General features: G+C 52.7%; 1 protein-coding gene across 2 annotated transcripts in view; it reads left to right on the forward strand.

Moving 5' to 3' along the window:
• The window catches only part of LITAF (lipopolysaccharide induced TNF factor), a 28,515-nt gene extending 12,068 nt beyond the window's left edge, over positions 1–16,447 (forward strand). For both annotated transcript variants that reach the window (XM_080830359.1, XM_080830360.1), the window contains exons 2-4: positions 7,888–8,112; positions 10,599–10,755; positions 14,846–16,447. In XM_080830359.1, coding sequence (XP_080686485.1) covers positions 7,893–8,112; positions 10,599–10,755; positions 14,846–14,954 — 486 coding nt within the window. In that variant the 5' untranslated portion in view covers positions 7,888–7,892 and the 3' untranslated portion in view covers positions 14,955–16,447. The remainder of the gene's footprint in view (positions 1–7,887; positions 8,113–10,598; positions 10,756–14,845) is intronic.
• Positions 16,448–16,836: the final 389 nt, after the last annotated feature.

The following is a 16,836-nucleotide window of genomic DNA, read 5'->3' on the forward strand; positions in this document are numbered from 1 at the left end:
GTTTTGAGCCTAGTTCTAGGTGCTAGGGATGCGGATTTTAATAAATTTCAATCCTTGCCCTCCTAGGGCCCAGACACTGATCCGGATGAGTGTGCTTTTCACGAGGGTGCTCCTTGAATCCTCCCAAGAGCCTTAAGACACTGCCAGTGTCCCCATTTTATGGATGGGATAACCGAGGCAGCAGAGTCGTGCCATGAGGCATGCCAGCTGACCAGAGGCAGTCCAGCTACAGGGTCTGTATCTTGATCTTGATGCCCTTGATCTCTGCACTGTGTAGTAGAGGTTCAGGTGGGGATGGATTCTCCCCTGAGCTCGCTTCTTGGGGGAGGAGATGTAGAAGCTCGGATAGGACAGGTGAGAGGAATTTGCAGCCCATCGGGAAGGAAGGACACCAGGGCGGTGGAAAGAGTGTGCCGGGTATGTGTCTGGGGACATCTAAGCCAGCCGTGCAGTGTAGCAGGTGGGAGACGGGGTAGACATAGGGGTTTGTGGCGCCCTGGGACCCCACCGCCCTCCTGGGCGACCAGGATCTCCAGTCACCCTAGCCTAGGGGGCACTGGCATGTCAATGTCAGAAAGACCCCAGTGTTTTTGGTTTTAGGTAAATGGGGCCCCAGGATGGGCTGAACTAAGCCTAGTAGAATTTGGAGGCTTGAATTGCCGGCCTTGGCCTGTGACCCAGAGACTGGAGATTTCTAGCGATGCCTTTATTTTACCCATTTGTGATTGTGGTGAAGCTCGCATAGTGTAAAACTCCCCCATTTCAGAGTAACAGTTGAGTGGTGTGTGGCATGATCCCAATATTGTCCAAACACCACCTCAGTCTAGTTCTAGAACATTTTCATCACCCCAGTTAACCTGTACCGATTCACACTCCCCCCATTTCCTCCCCACACCCTCCCTCCAACCCCTGACCACACCGACTGACAACCTGTGTCTGGGTTGCACCTGTGGAAATGGACTCATAACCCTAGTCTGGTCTTTGCATCTGGTTTCCATCCCCTGGCGATCTCTTGGGGCGGACTGGTCTGCCGGTTGTCCCCAGACCTCCCAGAGGTCAGACCCTTGCCCGAGAGTTTAGGATTCCGGGCAGAGCTCTGCTGGGTTCGGCTCCACAAACCCGGAACGCAGGTCTGCGTGGACACAGAACGGGGAACGTGCTCCTCGGAGCAGCGGGAAATGCCCAGAATCGCAGCCCCCACTCGGGTGTTCCAGGAAGTTCTGAGACCATTCAGGCTGAACTTTATAGGAGCCAATCTGTTGCTGAAAGCGAGGCCTCTCTGGGACCGTTCCAGGGTCGCGCCGTCTCAGGACCCGTTCATTAATATTCGCTCGGGACGTGAGGATCACCGGGCTGGACAGCGCGGCTTCTCTCCGGGGTCGTGAGGGCACTTTGCTTCTCTTTCCACAGAGCAGGATGAAAAGGCCAAGGCTGAGCTGCCCGGAGACCCTGCTGCCAAGGAGCCTTTGCCTTTCCCACCGCAGCTGCTAAAGCAGCTGGTGGAGACGCCTGGCATCACGTGGTGCCTTAAAGAGGGAGCTTTGGGCCCATGTTGTATCTCCGGGAGGTTCTGGGATCTTTCCCTTCTGTCTTGTCTGTCCTCCAGAACGAGAAGGAAGAGCCTTGTGTGTGGATACGTGCCTTTGGTTGATACGAAGGTCCTGGCCCCCTGATCCTTATCAGAGAAGCAGATTGTTCTTGTTTTTGGATATTTTTAAAGATTCATTTATTTGGCGGGGGAGGGGGCAGCGAGAGAGAGAGAATCTCCAGGACCCTGGGCCCTGAGAGCATGACCTGAGCCGAACGAAACCAAGAGTTGGACGCTGAACCGACTGAGCCGCCCACGTGGTTATCTTGAGTCACAAAGTCATCAGTGAAAAATGAGTTGGAATCCATATAGATTTTTTTTTTCTTTCCAAAAAAGCCCTATCTTGAGTGTGTGCGGTGAGAGTCTGCAGGAAATGCATCTTTTTACACGTGTAAGGGAGGCAGAGAGAGAGAGAAAGGCGTTCCAAGGTGTTGCTCCCATATTTTCACGTTCCATTTGGGGGTAAAACGAGGCCGCTGGTGGTGTCTGTGTCTCCTGGCCTGGGAGGTGTTTGGTGAGGTCAGGAGCAGTCTGGAGTCCACCAGCTGTGGGTTCAGACCCTAGCCCTGCCTCCTGGAGTCCATCTGTGTGACTTTAGGCCAGCAGCTTGACCCCCCTGGGCCCCAGTTTCTCCGTGCGAGAGTGAGGAGGATGATAGCGATAATCCCTTCCATGGTGTGAGGACCACGCGGGATGACACACGTGAGGGTGTGAATTACAGAGCCTGGTACAGTAAAGTAAGAGCCCATTGTGGTTTATTTTAATGCAGCTGTGACTCTGGGGTGGGGGTGGGGGGTAGTTGACGGGTAGTGGATTTTGCTCAGACCAGGACCTCTGGACTCAGAGATAGCCAAGTATGGTTTGAACGGCCTGGTTATCTGGTACCCTTGGTAGCACCCTTCGTTTTCTTCCTGTGTGAGGATCCAGCAGATTCGATGCAGACTCAAGACTCAGAGGGGTGACCCCAGCCAGACCCATCCTGCTTGGCCCCGTTAGGCAGAGGGGAGCCCTCCCGGGGCTGGGCACCTTCACCCTGCCCATCTCCCTTGGTTGTGGCTCGTTAGATTAAATCCTAGAGCTGGGCATGGTTGGAAAAGAATATACAGATAGGAGGGACCTCAGGCCTCAGTTAGTAAAAGGTTAAAATTTGTTGCATTTACGATGGCAAGGAAAACTGAAGGAACAAATGTTAGTTATTTGAAAAACTCATTGGTACCCCAAATACCTCCTTCCCCATCTCCCTCCCCCATTCTCAGCGGGGACCCAGGGGAGTGAAAGTCACTTGTGGGGGGGGGGGGAGTTTAAAAAAAAAAAAGAATGAAAGAAAAAACAAGTCTTAGATATTACAGTGGTGTGTGGCCCTTCAAAACTCAACCGTATCCAATGAAATCTTATTTCTTAGTATTGCATTTTCTCTTGTGAGGCAGAAATTAAATTATATTTAAATTAATTAATTAAATTTAATATAATGTAATTTTTCTCCTTGGGGGAGGCAGCGGGGGGCAGAGGCAGCTGTAATGAAAACAAGGCTGAGGAACCCTGTTCTGTACCATGTCTGAACTGGGCCCAGGAACAGATACCCTAGAACCCCTCAAGAGAGACTCTGTCACCGAGGAAATCGTGGAGGCATGGAGCAAAGGGACCCCAGAATTCCAAGTGGCACATTGACGGGTGAGAAGGTGGGGGCCGGGCCAGTGCATCTGGTCACGGGCCAGTTTCCTGGTCCACCTCCAGCCCTTCCCGCATCAGGCAGGCCCCCTTTCCCGCGACCTGGGGTCCCCGGTGCAGTGTGGACACGCAGGGCCCCCCGGTTCCCTGAGCCTTCAGAATGTCAGGATGGTAGCCGCAGAGTGTTGGGCTGAGTGCAGTCTCTGGGGTGTAGGGCCTGTGGGGCTACCCAGGCCACACGCCCCTCGAGGCAGCCCTGGTCACATTTTCTGATTGGAACAAGGGGTTTGGGATGCCTGCCTCTCTGTCTCTCTCTGTGGCTTCGGGAGTCACTCCCGGCATTCTGAGGTGGGGACCGTGGCGCGCCCCATCCCTGAGCATTTCCTTCATCTCTTTGGGGCCCAGGGGGAAAGCAGGGTGGAGAATGGCCTTCACCGTGTGCTTTTAAACGGGCAGTCGAGAAAACCCACTCACAGGGGCCTAGTAACAAAGTTAAACAAGTGGGGAGGGAGGAAGGAGACCCCCTCGCTGGCCCCTTTATCCCCCCCTCCCTGTAGCCATGACAACCTGGCGTTAACCAACCCCGCCCAAGGGGGTTCTCAAGGCGGTTCTCGAGGCTGTACTTTTCAGTGGCAAGACTGTGGCTTTGCTCTGAACTCCGAGATGCTTCCCAGTTTGTCCTGGAAAAGGGAGCGCAGGTGTCACATGGAATTGTGCACGCACCGCCGCACGTGGGTGGCCTGATCTGGAGGGACAGAGGGTTCCTGGTGACAGTGGAGGGTGTGGGTGTTGGACCGAGAGAGTCTGTTTGCTCCCCTTGAAGAGTGTTGGGGCGCGAGGACCAGGAGGTGGAGGCAAGGTGAGCCTCCTGCCCGCTGGGGAAGCCAAATTAAAAAGGTTGGTGAAGGGAGAAGAAGAAAGGGAAGTGGGACGGAGCAAAGTGGCATTTCCTGGCCTGGGGCCTGGGGGAGGGAGGCTGCGGAATGTACTTAGAAAACCCTTCCATCCAGCTGTTGATGGGTTTGGTTTTGTGTTCATGGCCCTTTGCCTGTCGCTTTGTCCCTTTTCAGAATCCTCAGTGTTGTTTACGTCTATGTGGCTGTTGGATGCAGGATGGATGTTCCCAGGAGGCAGGGGCCTGGAGTTCAGAAGCTATAGGTTGCCGCGGGCGGTGACCCCGTGACCCGCGATGCGGGCGTGATAAGCCGGCAGGCCGGCCTTGATTTCCAGAAGCTCAGGCCCTTCCTTCCTCGAGAGGAAAGGAGGCCCCCCCCCACCCCGGCACCCCCATGTCCGCCCTTGACGACGCAGCTGCCGTGGGTCCCTTCTGGAGGAGGGAGCAGTGGTTCTGAAGCGGGGGGGGATTCGACTTCCGAGTTGAGTCATTGTTTCCCAGCTGTTTGACCCAGACTGTGTTTTCTGCACAGCCCAGGGCGCCCGAGACCTCCCGTTCCCCTCCGAAAGCGCGCCCGCTTGCCACCGCGGCGCCCCGTGCTATTTTGGGCCCTCTGTCTGTCCAGCCCGGTGTTTTCGGTCCTTGCGGTTTTCTGCTGTGAGTCAGTTTTCATAATAAATTGTGTAGGCAGCTGGGGGTCTGCCTTTCCTGAGACAGGAAGGGACAGCGAGTCCCTGACCTTCGGCGAGGTCGTGAATTCTCCAGTGCTCGGAGGCGGCTGGCAGCCAGAGGCGGTGCGCGCGCAGGCCGGGCCAGAAGTGGCGGTGGAGGGCCAGGGTTGGGGGTGGGGTGGGGTTGGTGTTCCGGGGGCCCTGGCCGGCGAGGGACCCCAAGCCAGCTTGGGAGGTGAAGTTGGTGAAGTGTGCTGGGGCTCATGTCTGTAGTCTGGCTCCCTTCTTTCTTCTGGTTTTCTGTTCCTGTGTGTCAGAGGAAACGGACAACATGTCTTAACCACTTTTGACAATTGTGTTCTCATTTTTAAACCCTGGGCCTGTTTGCACAAAGATGTCCTGTGATCTCATTAGCTCCCCTTCAGCCTTCCTGATTAACTGTCCCTGCAGACAGGATGTAGCTGCCACCACCACCTAGGGGCCTTCCAAGGTTTGCTTCTTGCTTCTCCAACAGACCTGCCTCATCTAGGGTCGGACCTTTCCTCTTCTCTACAACCCTCCATGGCTCCCCCTGTGTTCCATAGTGCCTCCGTCCTGTAGAAGCAGGAACGTGTGAGCCACACGATTAGTTTAAACATTTCTTAGGAGCCACGTTTTAGAAGGTACAAAGAAACAGATGAAAGGAATGGTAACAATGCATTTTGCTTAACTCCGCTTATTTAAAATATTGCCATTTCCAATATAAAAAATTATGAATGAAGTATTTCACGCGAATGTTTTTTTTTCTGAAATCCAGGGGATATTTTATGTTGACATCATCTCTGAAATTGGATGCTAATATTTTGGCAGAAACTTTTGCTCTAGATGCAGAGCCTGTTATAGTCACTGTTAGAAAAATAGATTCACATAGCCAAGGTGCCCCTTGAAAACTTAATGTAAGTTTTCCAATAATTGCATGGTGTGTTAGATTTTTATTTATTTATTTAGTTTTTAATTCTTAAGAGAGGAGGTGAGAGCATGTGAGTGGGGAGTGAGGGGCAGAGAGAGAGAGGGAGAGAATCTTAAGCAGACTCCGTGCTGACTACAGAGCCCGACCTAGAGCTCGATCTCACAACCCTGAGATCATGACCTGAGCCAGAAATCAAGAGTCAGACATTTAACCAACCGAGCCATGCAGGCGTCCCTAGATTTTACATTTAAACCATTGACGCTTGAAATACAATGTAAAAATTCAGTTCCTGGGTCACACCAACCACACTGTGAGTTCCCAGCATCCGTATGTGTATGTGTGTGTGTGTGTGTGTGTGTGTGTGTGGCTGCTGGACAACCATACTGGACAGCCTAGATGGAGAACATTTCCATGCTTCCAGAAGGTTCCACTGGGCAGGCTTACACAAAATAGCCCAAACACCTCCATAGGGCTTTCACATTTCCTACAACCCGGCCCCAACCTGTCTAGCTTGATTTATTGACCGTGTTTGACACGTGTCCACTTTCCCAAGTTTCTCCCTCCCCGCCCCCCCCCCGCCCCCCTTCCTGCCCTGGAGACATCTCCTTTGGTCTCTGCTTAAAGACGGAGAGCTTCCTCGAAGGAGTCTCCCCTTCTCCCCGCGGCAGAATTAACTTTGCCTCCGCTTCCCACGGGTTCTCAAAGACAAGGCAGAATGGGGGGGGGACAAGGCGGCAGGCCTGTCCAAGCCCCTGGACCGTGGCACGCCGCCCTGGGAGCTCATTTCCCAGTTTCTCCTGAAGCAGGTTTGAATGGATCTTCTAAGGCCGCCTTAGCCCTGCCCCTTTAGAAAAACAGAGCGACACAAAGAGCTGCACTGTGTCCTCCTCCAGCTGCCCCGGGGCCGTTGCGTACGGGCCACAGCAGGAACACACCCTGGGTACGGGCCACGTAATTCTAGGCGGGCATCAGCTCTGTCCCCAGTCCCTGGGGCGGGGAAGAGATGGGGGGGGGCAGGAGCAGGAATGGGATGGGGGGGACTCTTTCTTTGCCCTCACCAAAGGAAATATGTGCTTGGCTCCTCTGATACTCCGTTTTCAGAATGGGAGCTGGTTGTGTGTGTGTGTGTGTGTGTGTGTGTGTGTGTGTGTGTGTGTGTGTTGACTTTTAAAAAACTAACATGGGGCGCCTGGATGGCTTAGTCTTTTGAGCGTCTGCCTTTGGCTCAGGTCATGATCGCAGGGTCCTGGGATCGGGCTCCCTGCTCCGCGGGAAGCCTGCTTCTCCCTCTCCCACTCCCCCTGCTTGTGTTCCCTCTCTCGCTGTCTCTCTCTGTCAAATAAATAAAATCTTAAAAAAAAAAAAAACTGTAACATACAAATAGAAAAGTGCACACATCTTCATTGTACCGCTCGTTCTCACATGGTGGGCACTCCATGTGACCGCCCCCAGACGGGGAACAAGGACAGGAGCAGCCCCTTATAAGACCCCGCACCGCCCCCCCCCCCAAGCCCTTCCAGCCTGCCCTCCCCACCCCTCCAGGAACACCTGCTTCTGGGCCTCCTGGCCCGGGACTCATTCTGCCGCTTCTGGATGTACGCGGCGTCACACCAGGGTGTGCGTCTCTGCCCTCCAGCTTCGGTCACAGCGACACACTCTTGTTTGCCGTAGTTCGCGGTTGAGTTTGAATGCCTTTGTCTTTCCCGGCATCTAAAATGCTTTTAGTAAAACCCGCAGTGGTTCGAAAGAAAGAAGACGACGGTACTTGGTGTGCAAGACAGGCCGTTTGCTAGTTCTGAAGTGTGAAGAGAAGCTTCTGCTCTAATCGGCGTGATGTGTGTGCCCTTGGGATTTTCCTAGGTTTTGATGATTTGGGGGTTGTAGCTATTTACCTGTTAGCCTTATTTAGGGAATCCCTTCTTAAGGTGATGGTTCCTGGCTCTGGGAGAGACATTAAAAAGAGACATTAACTCCCCTTCCTGGCTTTTGGACAAGGCTGGACACGAGCCACGTCTTCACGTTTTCTTTGTCCGGGAGAAATTGGAAGATTCGGATGGAAAAAGGAGCCGGGGTGTCCCTTGCATTTCTGATCTGGTGTCTTCTGGTTTTGCTTTAGGTAAAATGTCTGTTCCAGGATCCTACCAGGCGGCCGCTGGGCCTTCCTCGGTGCCAACCGCGCCCCCATCCTACGAAGAGACGGTGGCTGTTAACAGTTACTACCCGATGCCTCCTGGCCCGGTGCCGGGGCCGACCACAGGGCTGGTGACGGGCCCGGATGGCAAGGGCATGAATCCGCCTGCCTACTACACGCAGCCAGTGCCCGTCCCCAATGCCAATGCAAGTAGGTGCCACCTCCCGCGCCCCCCTTACCTCTCCTAGGTCCTCCACCCTGGCCTTGGGGACTCTGCGACAGTCAGGGGAGCCACAGACTGGACCTGCCGAAGGGTCGAAGCCAAGTCCCTGTCCGTCTGGCTTGACCGCTCATCCTGGAATGTGCCCCACCTGGTCGTCCGCGTTCCACGTCTGGGGGGCTCGGGCCTTTTCCCTGCAAAGCACAGTCCCAAGTCAGCCAAAAAGCGATCCTTCCGTTCAAACCACAGAGGCCCACCAACAATCCCAGAGAAACTGGGGGATGGGAGTTTGCTTTTAAGGGCCCCCAACCCTCCTGCTGAGGCCTGGCTGGAGTAGGGGGCGGTGCAGAAACAGCCAGGAGTTAGGAACCGACAGCCTGCCCGTGTATGCATGGCTTCCCAGCCTTCGGGCAGCTTCTTGGTGGCCTTGCCCCTGGGACTTCCCGCTCCCAGGTGTGCCCAGGTGCACCCAGGTGCGCCCAGGTGCATAGCTGATTCAGTATCCCAAGTAGCTGAGGAGGAAGGACTCGCCAGCTCAGAGGGCAGCCCTGTGGGTCAGACTGCCTGGGTTCACCTCCCACCTGGCACCTCAGTTTCCCCGCTTGTAACATGAGGCTCATCAAATGCCTCCATCAGTGGGTCGTTCCGATGAAATAAAGATCTGTGAGTAATCCTTTGATAAAAAGTGAGCTATTGTCGTGCTCGAGTAACTTTGACCCCTTCAGATAGAAGAGAACAAGGTGACTTCGGGCTGATTATGCTCTGATCAATAATTTATTGCACCAAAAAAAAAAAAGAAAGAAAGAAAGAAAAGGCTTTAATACAGTTGACATGTAAAGGGTCAAGAATGCTTAAATACCGCTTTTCTGGAAGGAGAGTCTTTCTGGGTCTTTCTAGAGGTATTAAGTTCTGTTGGCTTGGACAGCAGTGAATTTCCCCTAACACATAGATTGCAAAAATGGCATTCCAGCACGGCGGAAAGGAACAGAAGAAGTCACTTTGACAGAAATACGAGCTCAGACAGCTTTGCCAAAACCCAAAACCATTCTGAATGCTAAGGACTTCACGATTTCTGTCACTGTGGGCTCTCCGCTGGGGACTATGAACACCTGTACATGTTTTCCACATGGTTTTCTTTTAGCACAATTTTATGTTCTCGTTTCATGGGTCTGATTGATTCCTGGACTCCTTGGCAAAGGCCAGGCCAGCGTCCCTGGGCTCGGCCGGTGGGCAGTCACCAGCCTTATCGCTGGGCGTCGGACTGAGTCAGGAGGCCCGTGTGACACGAGGGAACTGTGTCATCGAGGGTTCACTGTGTCCCAGAGTGTGAGCTGCTTTACTGTCCTTATCTTGTAGAATCCGTGCACCACTCCTGTCCCTTCCATTTTTTAAAAATAAAAGCATTATGGAGATTCCCGTCCCCTCAGATTAGTTCACCCTTGCCGGGTGTCTGATTCGGTGGGGTCAGTATAATCACAGTTGTCCAAGCGTCAGCACTCACTCCAGACTATTTCCACTGCCCCAGACAGAACCCCCCCGCCCTGTCCCCCTCCCCTGGCCCCTGGCAGCCACTAATCTCTGGATGAAGAAAATTAGGCTAAAACCCCGTCATATCGCCATTTCTGGAATTACCATCTGCAGACCACCTTCGTGGAACCACACAGGGGGCTGAAAGAGCCTTCTGGGGACACTGCCCGGGACCTGCTGACTCGGCCTGTCCCAGCGTCAGGGCCAGGGTGGCGGGGAGGGGGTCCAGGAATCTGCATGAGCAGTAAATTCCCCACCCGGTTCTGTGGTTAGCGAGCTGGAGAGCCTGGTCGTGATGAGCCAAATCCCCGCTCCAGGAACTTCTCCCCATCTCGTGTTGGGGGAGGTGGGGGATTATTGAAAAATTATCATTTCTCAAATGATCATGCTGGCAATGTGCCACCATTTTGGTAAAATACACGTCCTATAAAACCACCGGAAGTGTCTCTCGGGGTACCGTTGAGTGGTATTAATAAGCACGTTCACGTTGTGCAGCCGTCACCGCCATCCCTTTCTAGAACTTTTAAGTCTTGTGACATGGAAACTCTGTACGGCCGAACAGCAGCTCCCCGTGGTGCCCCTGCCCCTGTCCCTGGCGTCTACCATCTCTTCTCTGTGAACTGGATGACTCCAGGTGCCTCATCTCCGTGACACCCTGCCGTGTGTGTCCTGTGGCTGGCTGACGTCACTCAGCATCCCATCACGAAAGTTCGGCCGTGTTGTAGCATGTGTCAGAATGTCCTTTTAAGGCTGAACGAGACTCCGCTGTCTGGCCAGCCCCCCATCGTGCTGATCCGTCTGCTCACCCGTGGACACTTGTGTGGCTCCCCTGCTTCGGCTCTCGTGAATGGTGGGTGGGTGGGCCCCCCGTGGAGACCAGGCCCCTTGCCTCCTGGTTGTCCGATGGACGCTTTTCCCATTCACTGATCGTCCGGACCTTTTCCCCCAGTTGCTGTGCAGACCGTGTACGTCCAGCAGCCCGTCTCCTTTTTCGACCGTCCGGTCCAGATGTGCTGTCCTTCCTGCAACAAGATGATCGTGACTCAGCTGTCCTATAATGCCGGCGCCCTCACCTGGCTCTCCTGTGGGAGCCTGTGCCTGCTGGGGTAAGTCCAGGGCCCACTAGGCCCCCAGGCTCCTCCTCTGTTCCTCTCTTGCAGGATTTCTCCACCACAGCTCGGCTATCTCTGTTGGGAGGGGTGGGTGTGCACGGCTGGGCCTTAAGCCACACCCCCTGGCCTCTGCTCTCAGTGCCAGTGGCACCTCCCCACAACCACATCGTCCCCAGAGGGGAACCACTGGTCTTGAGCGTATCAGCAGATTGAGGTCAAAATACTTTATAGTCATCCGTTGGACCCTTCTTACCCTTTTGGGACTCCAAGTATTTTTCCTGTTGTCTACACGGGGAAAGTGTGTCTTTCTGTCTGTACCAAGGGTACGACATTTAAAAAAAAAATTTTTTTTTAAGATTTTATTTGTTCATTTAATAGAAAGAGAGCACAAGCCATTGGAGCAGCAGGCAGAGGGAGAAGCAGGCTTCCCGCCTGAGCAGAGAGCCTGATGCCGGGCTCGATCCCAGGACCCTGAGATCACGACCTGAGCCGAAGGCAGACGCTTAACCGTCTGAGCCATCCAGGCGCCCACCAAGGGTATTATATTGAAAGAGATCATGATTTTTGTTCTGGGAGAAATTTGAGGAAGCACAGTTTAACCACCCCCCCCCCCCAACAGATAAAGGCAACCTCCTTATTCCTGGCTCTCTTTTCTCCCTGGAAGGCAACGGTGTCTGCATTTCTTTTTTAGGATCTCTGGCCTCTCCTACAACTGGCTTGTTCCTCACTGTTTGTGGCTTATCTTGAGAAGGAACGATATTTCTCTTCCTTGTTTGGAAGGGAGGCCCAAAACCCCAGAGAGCTTAGCTTCCTTGAGGGCACATGTTCAGTGGGCGTAGAAAGCAGAGCAAACAGGTTTCTTGGCACTTGACTGATTCCCTGTCCTGCCCAGGGGACTGTAGTGAAGGCTGACCTCTCTAGTCCCTGGAGCGAAAATATGAAATGAAAGTTTATCGTCCTTGGACATTTGTATTAAAACTCATTTTTATCTTGGAAGCCAGGGAAAGACAGAATGAGAAATCTTGAATGTCAGCCTCTGCTGATCTAGCTCTCAAATAGAGGCAGCTTTTCTGTCCCTCCCTCCTTTTCCTCCTTAAATGTGGCATTGTGGGTTCAAATCGTACCTCTCCCTGCTGTGTGACTGTGGGCAAGTGACTTCACCTCTCTGTGCTCCAGTTCTCTCCTCTAAAAACTGGAGGTAATAATGCCCTCCTACCCAGGGGGGTGGTTGAGGATAAAATAAGTGAATATATATGTCCTGCAGCTCGGAGCTGTGGGTTTTTCTGTTTTTTTTTGTTTTTTTGTTTTTTTGCATAAGAGGGCGGTAAGGATTAGAACTAATGCCCTGTGGCCGCCCTTACTTGAACTTGGGTGAACTCAGCAGAGTTCCTCAGTAGGAGGAAATTTTTTGCGTAAGATTGTTTCCTTATCAGGCTGTGTCCTGTTTCTGCTTTATGCAAACCAGTGTCTTCCCGTAACTTACTGATTTTTTTTTTTTACTGAATTATAAATGACATACAATATTATGTCGGCTTCCGATAGACAAGATAGTGATTTGGTGTTTTTATACATTATCCGTCGCCCTATCAAGTTAGGACAATGTTACGGATTGATCTCTATGCTGTGCATTGTCTAAAATGTTGATTTTTTAAATTTATTTATTTGACTGACAGAGATCACAAGTAGGCAGAGAGGGAGGTAGAGAGAGAGAAGGGAAAGCAGGCTCCCCACTGAGCAGAGAGCCCGATGCAGGGCTGGATCCCAGGACTTTGGGATCACGACCTGAGCCGAAGGCAGAGACTTTAACCCACTGAGCCACCCAGTTGCCCCTAAAATGTTGATTTTTAACTAAATTTGGGCCAACATCAGTCCTAAGCCTGTAGGGGTATTTTCCGATACCAGCCAGCTCTCCAATACCAGCTGGGTGTCGGAGATCTAATTCCATTCTGACGCTAACTGCTTGGAGTTAGCACGGAGCCCATAGCTGAAGGACCCAGTCCCCTAACTGCCCCCAGAAGAGATGCGAGTCACAGGCCTCAGGCCACCCAGACGTCTGCCGACCAGCTATAAACTGAGGGTCCTATGATCCCTTCTCCTGGTCTGCTAATTTGCTAGAGCAGCGCAGAACTCAGGAAGGCACTTCTGTATTTCCATTTACCAGGTTATTATGAAGAATACACATGAGCAACAGCCAGACGAAGAGGGACAGAGGACACGGTCCAAGGGGTCCCCGGTGCCAAAGCTTCCGTCCCCGTGGACCTGGGGTGTTACGGCTCTCCTGGGACAAGGCTGTGTTTACCAATCCTGAAGCTCTCGGAATAGAGTTTAGGGGTTTTATAACCTGATCTAGCCTGTTGCGTCCCAGAGGTCTGCAGCTGGGGCTGAAGGTTCTAACCTTGGAACCACCACGAACCAAGGGTCTTTGTGGTGACCTGCCCTATCCTCAGGCAGGGAACCTGGGGTGGGGTCTCCTTATCAGCACAGAATCAGGTGGGACAGAAAGGGGCTTGTTCTGAATAGCAGAAGGCCCTCACTCCCGGCCCTTGGGAAATTCCCAGGCTCTTGGCGCTAATTGCCAGGAACTGGGGACAAAGACCAGACCTATTGCTTATTCTGCCACAGGCTGTCTGGGACTCCTGCCTGGGGCACGGGGGGTAATGGGTTACGGAGATTGAGAGATGTTATTTGGGGAATTTTGTTTAGTGGTTACCGTAAGAAGCGCCCTCTCCATTTGGAGAGTAATCAGTCTACACAGCCTAATCAGTCACAGTGGGGGGAGCCAGCTGCAGCCCTGGACCCAAATCCAGACCATTTTAGTTCGTGGGGAACAGACCACACCGTCTGTTTCCAGATTCTCTAGGGCGGTTTTGGCCGAGCAAGGTGTAGCCTAAAATATGTACTCTCTGGCCCTTGACACAAGAAAGTCACCGGCCCCAGTCTAAGACTCAGACGCTGAGCTGACCCAAGAGTAGAAAATACCACCAGGACGGCGGGTCTGAGAGAGCAGGCTGGGCGTTGGTTCGTGTGCTCGTTGCCTAGGGCTCCAGTAACAGATAACCACTTCGTAAAACCACACAGATCTATTCTCACAGTGTTGGAAGCCGCAAGTCCACAGTCAAGGTGCCGCCCTCTGACGACTCTGGAGGGCAGAGAATCCTTCCTTGCCCCTTCCAGCTTCGGGTGGCCCTGGGTGGTCCTTGGCTCCGGGCTGCAAGACATTCAGTCTCCGCCTGTGTCCCTCCCTGTTGTTCTGTGTGTCCCCTCCTCTTCCTGTAAGTGTTATGCCCCAATAACAGGTCCGTGATTAAAGGAGCGGGACTGATACAAAGCGAAGGTCAAGCAAAGCTTTATTTCGCACCAAGCATCAAGAATCTAACCGAACGTTCGGGGCCGCACCTCTTACAAGAGAGGGCGACCCTTCTCTGTTTCACAGTCTAGCTTTTAAGGGCAAAGGCCATGCGGTTGGGCCTGGCCACGCACAGGTGACCAATGAGATTGTAACACACACAGGAAACTCCACAGTGATGCTAGGTGACCAATTGAATTATAATTTACCCTAGTAGACATTTGAATCAGCCTATTACATCTTGATTAGGATTGGCGCCAAAAGGGTTCCCAAAGGGCGGGGGCCCATACTCCTTGGTAGCTAGGGAGACAGTATGCAACCCCCTACTGATCGGATGTCTCCACCTGGCCTGATCCACCTTTGTATCTGGGCATTGTTACCCGGAGCTGGTTTCTGGGACCGGCCTTTAAGTGAATCCCCTGGGGGAAGGGGAGCAAGGACAGTTCAAGGGCTAAACAACAAGGTTTTGTTTAACCTCAATGAAAGCCTCTTGACAAAATATAAACATAAAATAGGTCCTTACAGTAAGGACATCTGTCATTGAGTGGAGGGAGCCCACCTGGCTCTTCCAGGATGATCCCAGCTGGAGACCTACAAAGACCCTGGTTCCGAGTATGGTTAGAGCGAGTGTTTCTGTGGGGCTGGGGCTGGGGCTGGGGTTGGGGTTGGGGCTGCGGCTGCCGGGTAGCTCTGTGACCTAGGGTGACGCGCTCGTGTCTGGCTGTGTTTGTCCCCTAGGTGCATAGCAGGCTGCTGCTTCATCCCCTTCTGTGTGGACGCCCTGCAGGACGTGGACCACTACTGTCCCAACTGCAAAGCTCTCCTGGGCACCTACAAGCGTTTGTAGGACTCAGCCAGGCCCGGAGGGAGCTGTACGCTGCCGGAAGTGCTCTCCGACTCTCACCCCGTCCTGCCCCTGGGGGGAGTGGTGTCCCACCTCGCTAGCCTCATCTCTCCAGGGTCTTCACCTTCGTGTCTTCTTTTGGGGGAAAAACATCGCAAAAGTAACACACCTCCAAAACCCCAGAGATCGCTGCTCGGAGTCCTGCACAGGACCTGCAAAGACATTCGCCCCGAGTGCTGACTCCCGCCTCCGGGGACGCCAGGCCACCCCACGTAACCGGGATCGTTGCCCCATCGGGATCTTGCAGTGATCGGCCATCGGCCAGCTTCACTTCTTGCCTCCGTGGGCCTTTCCAGGGGCGGTCTCAAGCCCAGAAGCCACAGGTTGCCTTACTTTTTGAAACTGTTCTGGCCCAAATACGGCCGACCCCACCTTCAGTGCCTGCGTCCCGCTCACCTGTTCCCACGGGGCCAGGATCTCTGCCTTATCAGCAAAGGGCTTGGCTCGCACAGTCTCCCACTGCGGGCTTTTCAGTAGCACACAAATTCACTTTATTCTTCATTCCTTTTTAAGTACCAGGAGGACCTGTTCCCACCCACCAGATTCCCACGTGCGACGTGTGCTGGAGATGCGGGGCTGGATCCCACCTGGGATCCGCCTTCCCTCTGCTGTCCGCACCATCCTCCGCCCCTTCCGGGGAAGAGCTTTTTCCCACTAGAGGAATTGTTTGTCTTAACCCTTTCTGTGACCTCCTTTTGGTCTTAAACACCTTTGGACATAATTTTGAAAAGAAGGATTTATAGATCCATTTTTCCTGACCATATGATTCCCACCACTTTCCTATTGGTCGGTGCGTTCTTTGTTTTTGTTTTTGTTGTTTTTTGGTCCTTAACAGAAAAAGCAATGGATAATTTTCTCCACTGGCTCTGCTTGGGTTTGGTGCGGTTCTTAAAAACCTCTCTAACGGGACTCTTCAAGGGGGGCCCCTTGGGGCTTTCCGGCGGAGTCTTTAGAGAGACAGAGGGACGCACAGGGCGAGCACATCTGGGTACCAAGGTGCTGGAGAGCTTGGGGACCTGTTTGAGAGGAATCTAAATTCTGATTTTATTTTTCAGAAATACATTTTGTGGTAGGACATCAGGAGACATGATTTCTAGGACTCAATCAGCAAGCCAGAGTTCTCGGTTAGTTGCTGTGTCATCTTCGAAAGCGAGATAAAGCTGGGCTCGACTTTCCAGAGTCCCCGTATTGATAATAAACAGACACAGGGAATGCACGTGAATAATATTATGTAGAAATCAAGCCTAGACCTGGAACGAAAATCTGTATATTGGCCAAAAATCATAGTGGTAACCAGTGATCCCGCTTACCCCTTCGATGTTTGGAAAGTTCCAGTAATTATTTTTGCAATGAGTACGGATACTACGTAGTACTTTGGTGTTATCTGCTTTTGAAAAAAATAAAGTCTTCGGTTCACTCGGTGAACTATTTATCAATTCTTAACGGTGTGAAGAAAGGTCTTGTGTTGCGTTTCCAGCCGCTGCTACAAAGAGCCTTTATTTGTTCCATAATGGTAGGAAACCCTTCATGATAAAAACGTCAGACTCGCTGAATATCCCTCCACGTCAAGATGACCGATGTTGCGTTGGGTGGATTGCTAGGGAGTCCGATTCCGACGCTAGGCTGTTGGAACTCACTAGGCATTATCCATGGCAGCAAACCCTAGCTTTCAAGTTCTAATAAAATGCACAGACGCAAGCTTTCTCATTCATTCTCCAAACAAAACACGCTTTGTTAATTGATCGGGGCAGTGGTGAGATGCGAGAAGGGGGCCATTGTCATCCACCTCTCTCCTACCTGGTGATAAAACTTCATTTTGGGAGGC

Source organism: Martes martes (genome assembly GCF_963455335.1).
Source record: "Martes martes genome assembly, chromosome: 18".
NCBI lineage: Eukaryota > Metazoa > Chordata > Mammalia > Carnivora > Mustelidae > Martes > Martes martes.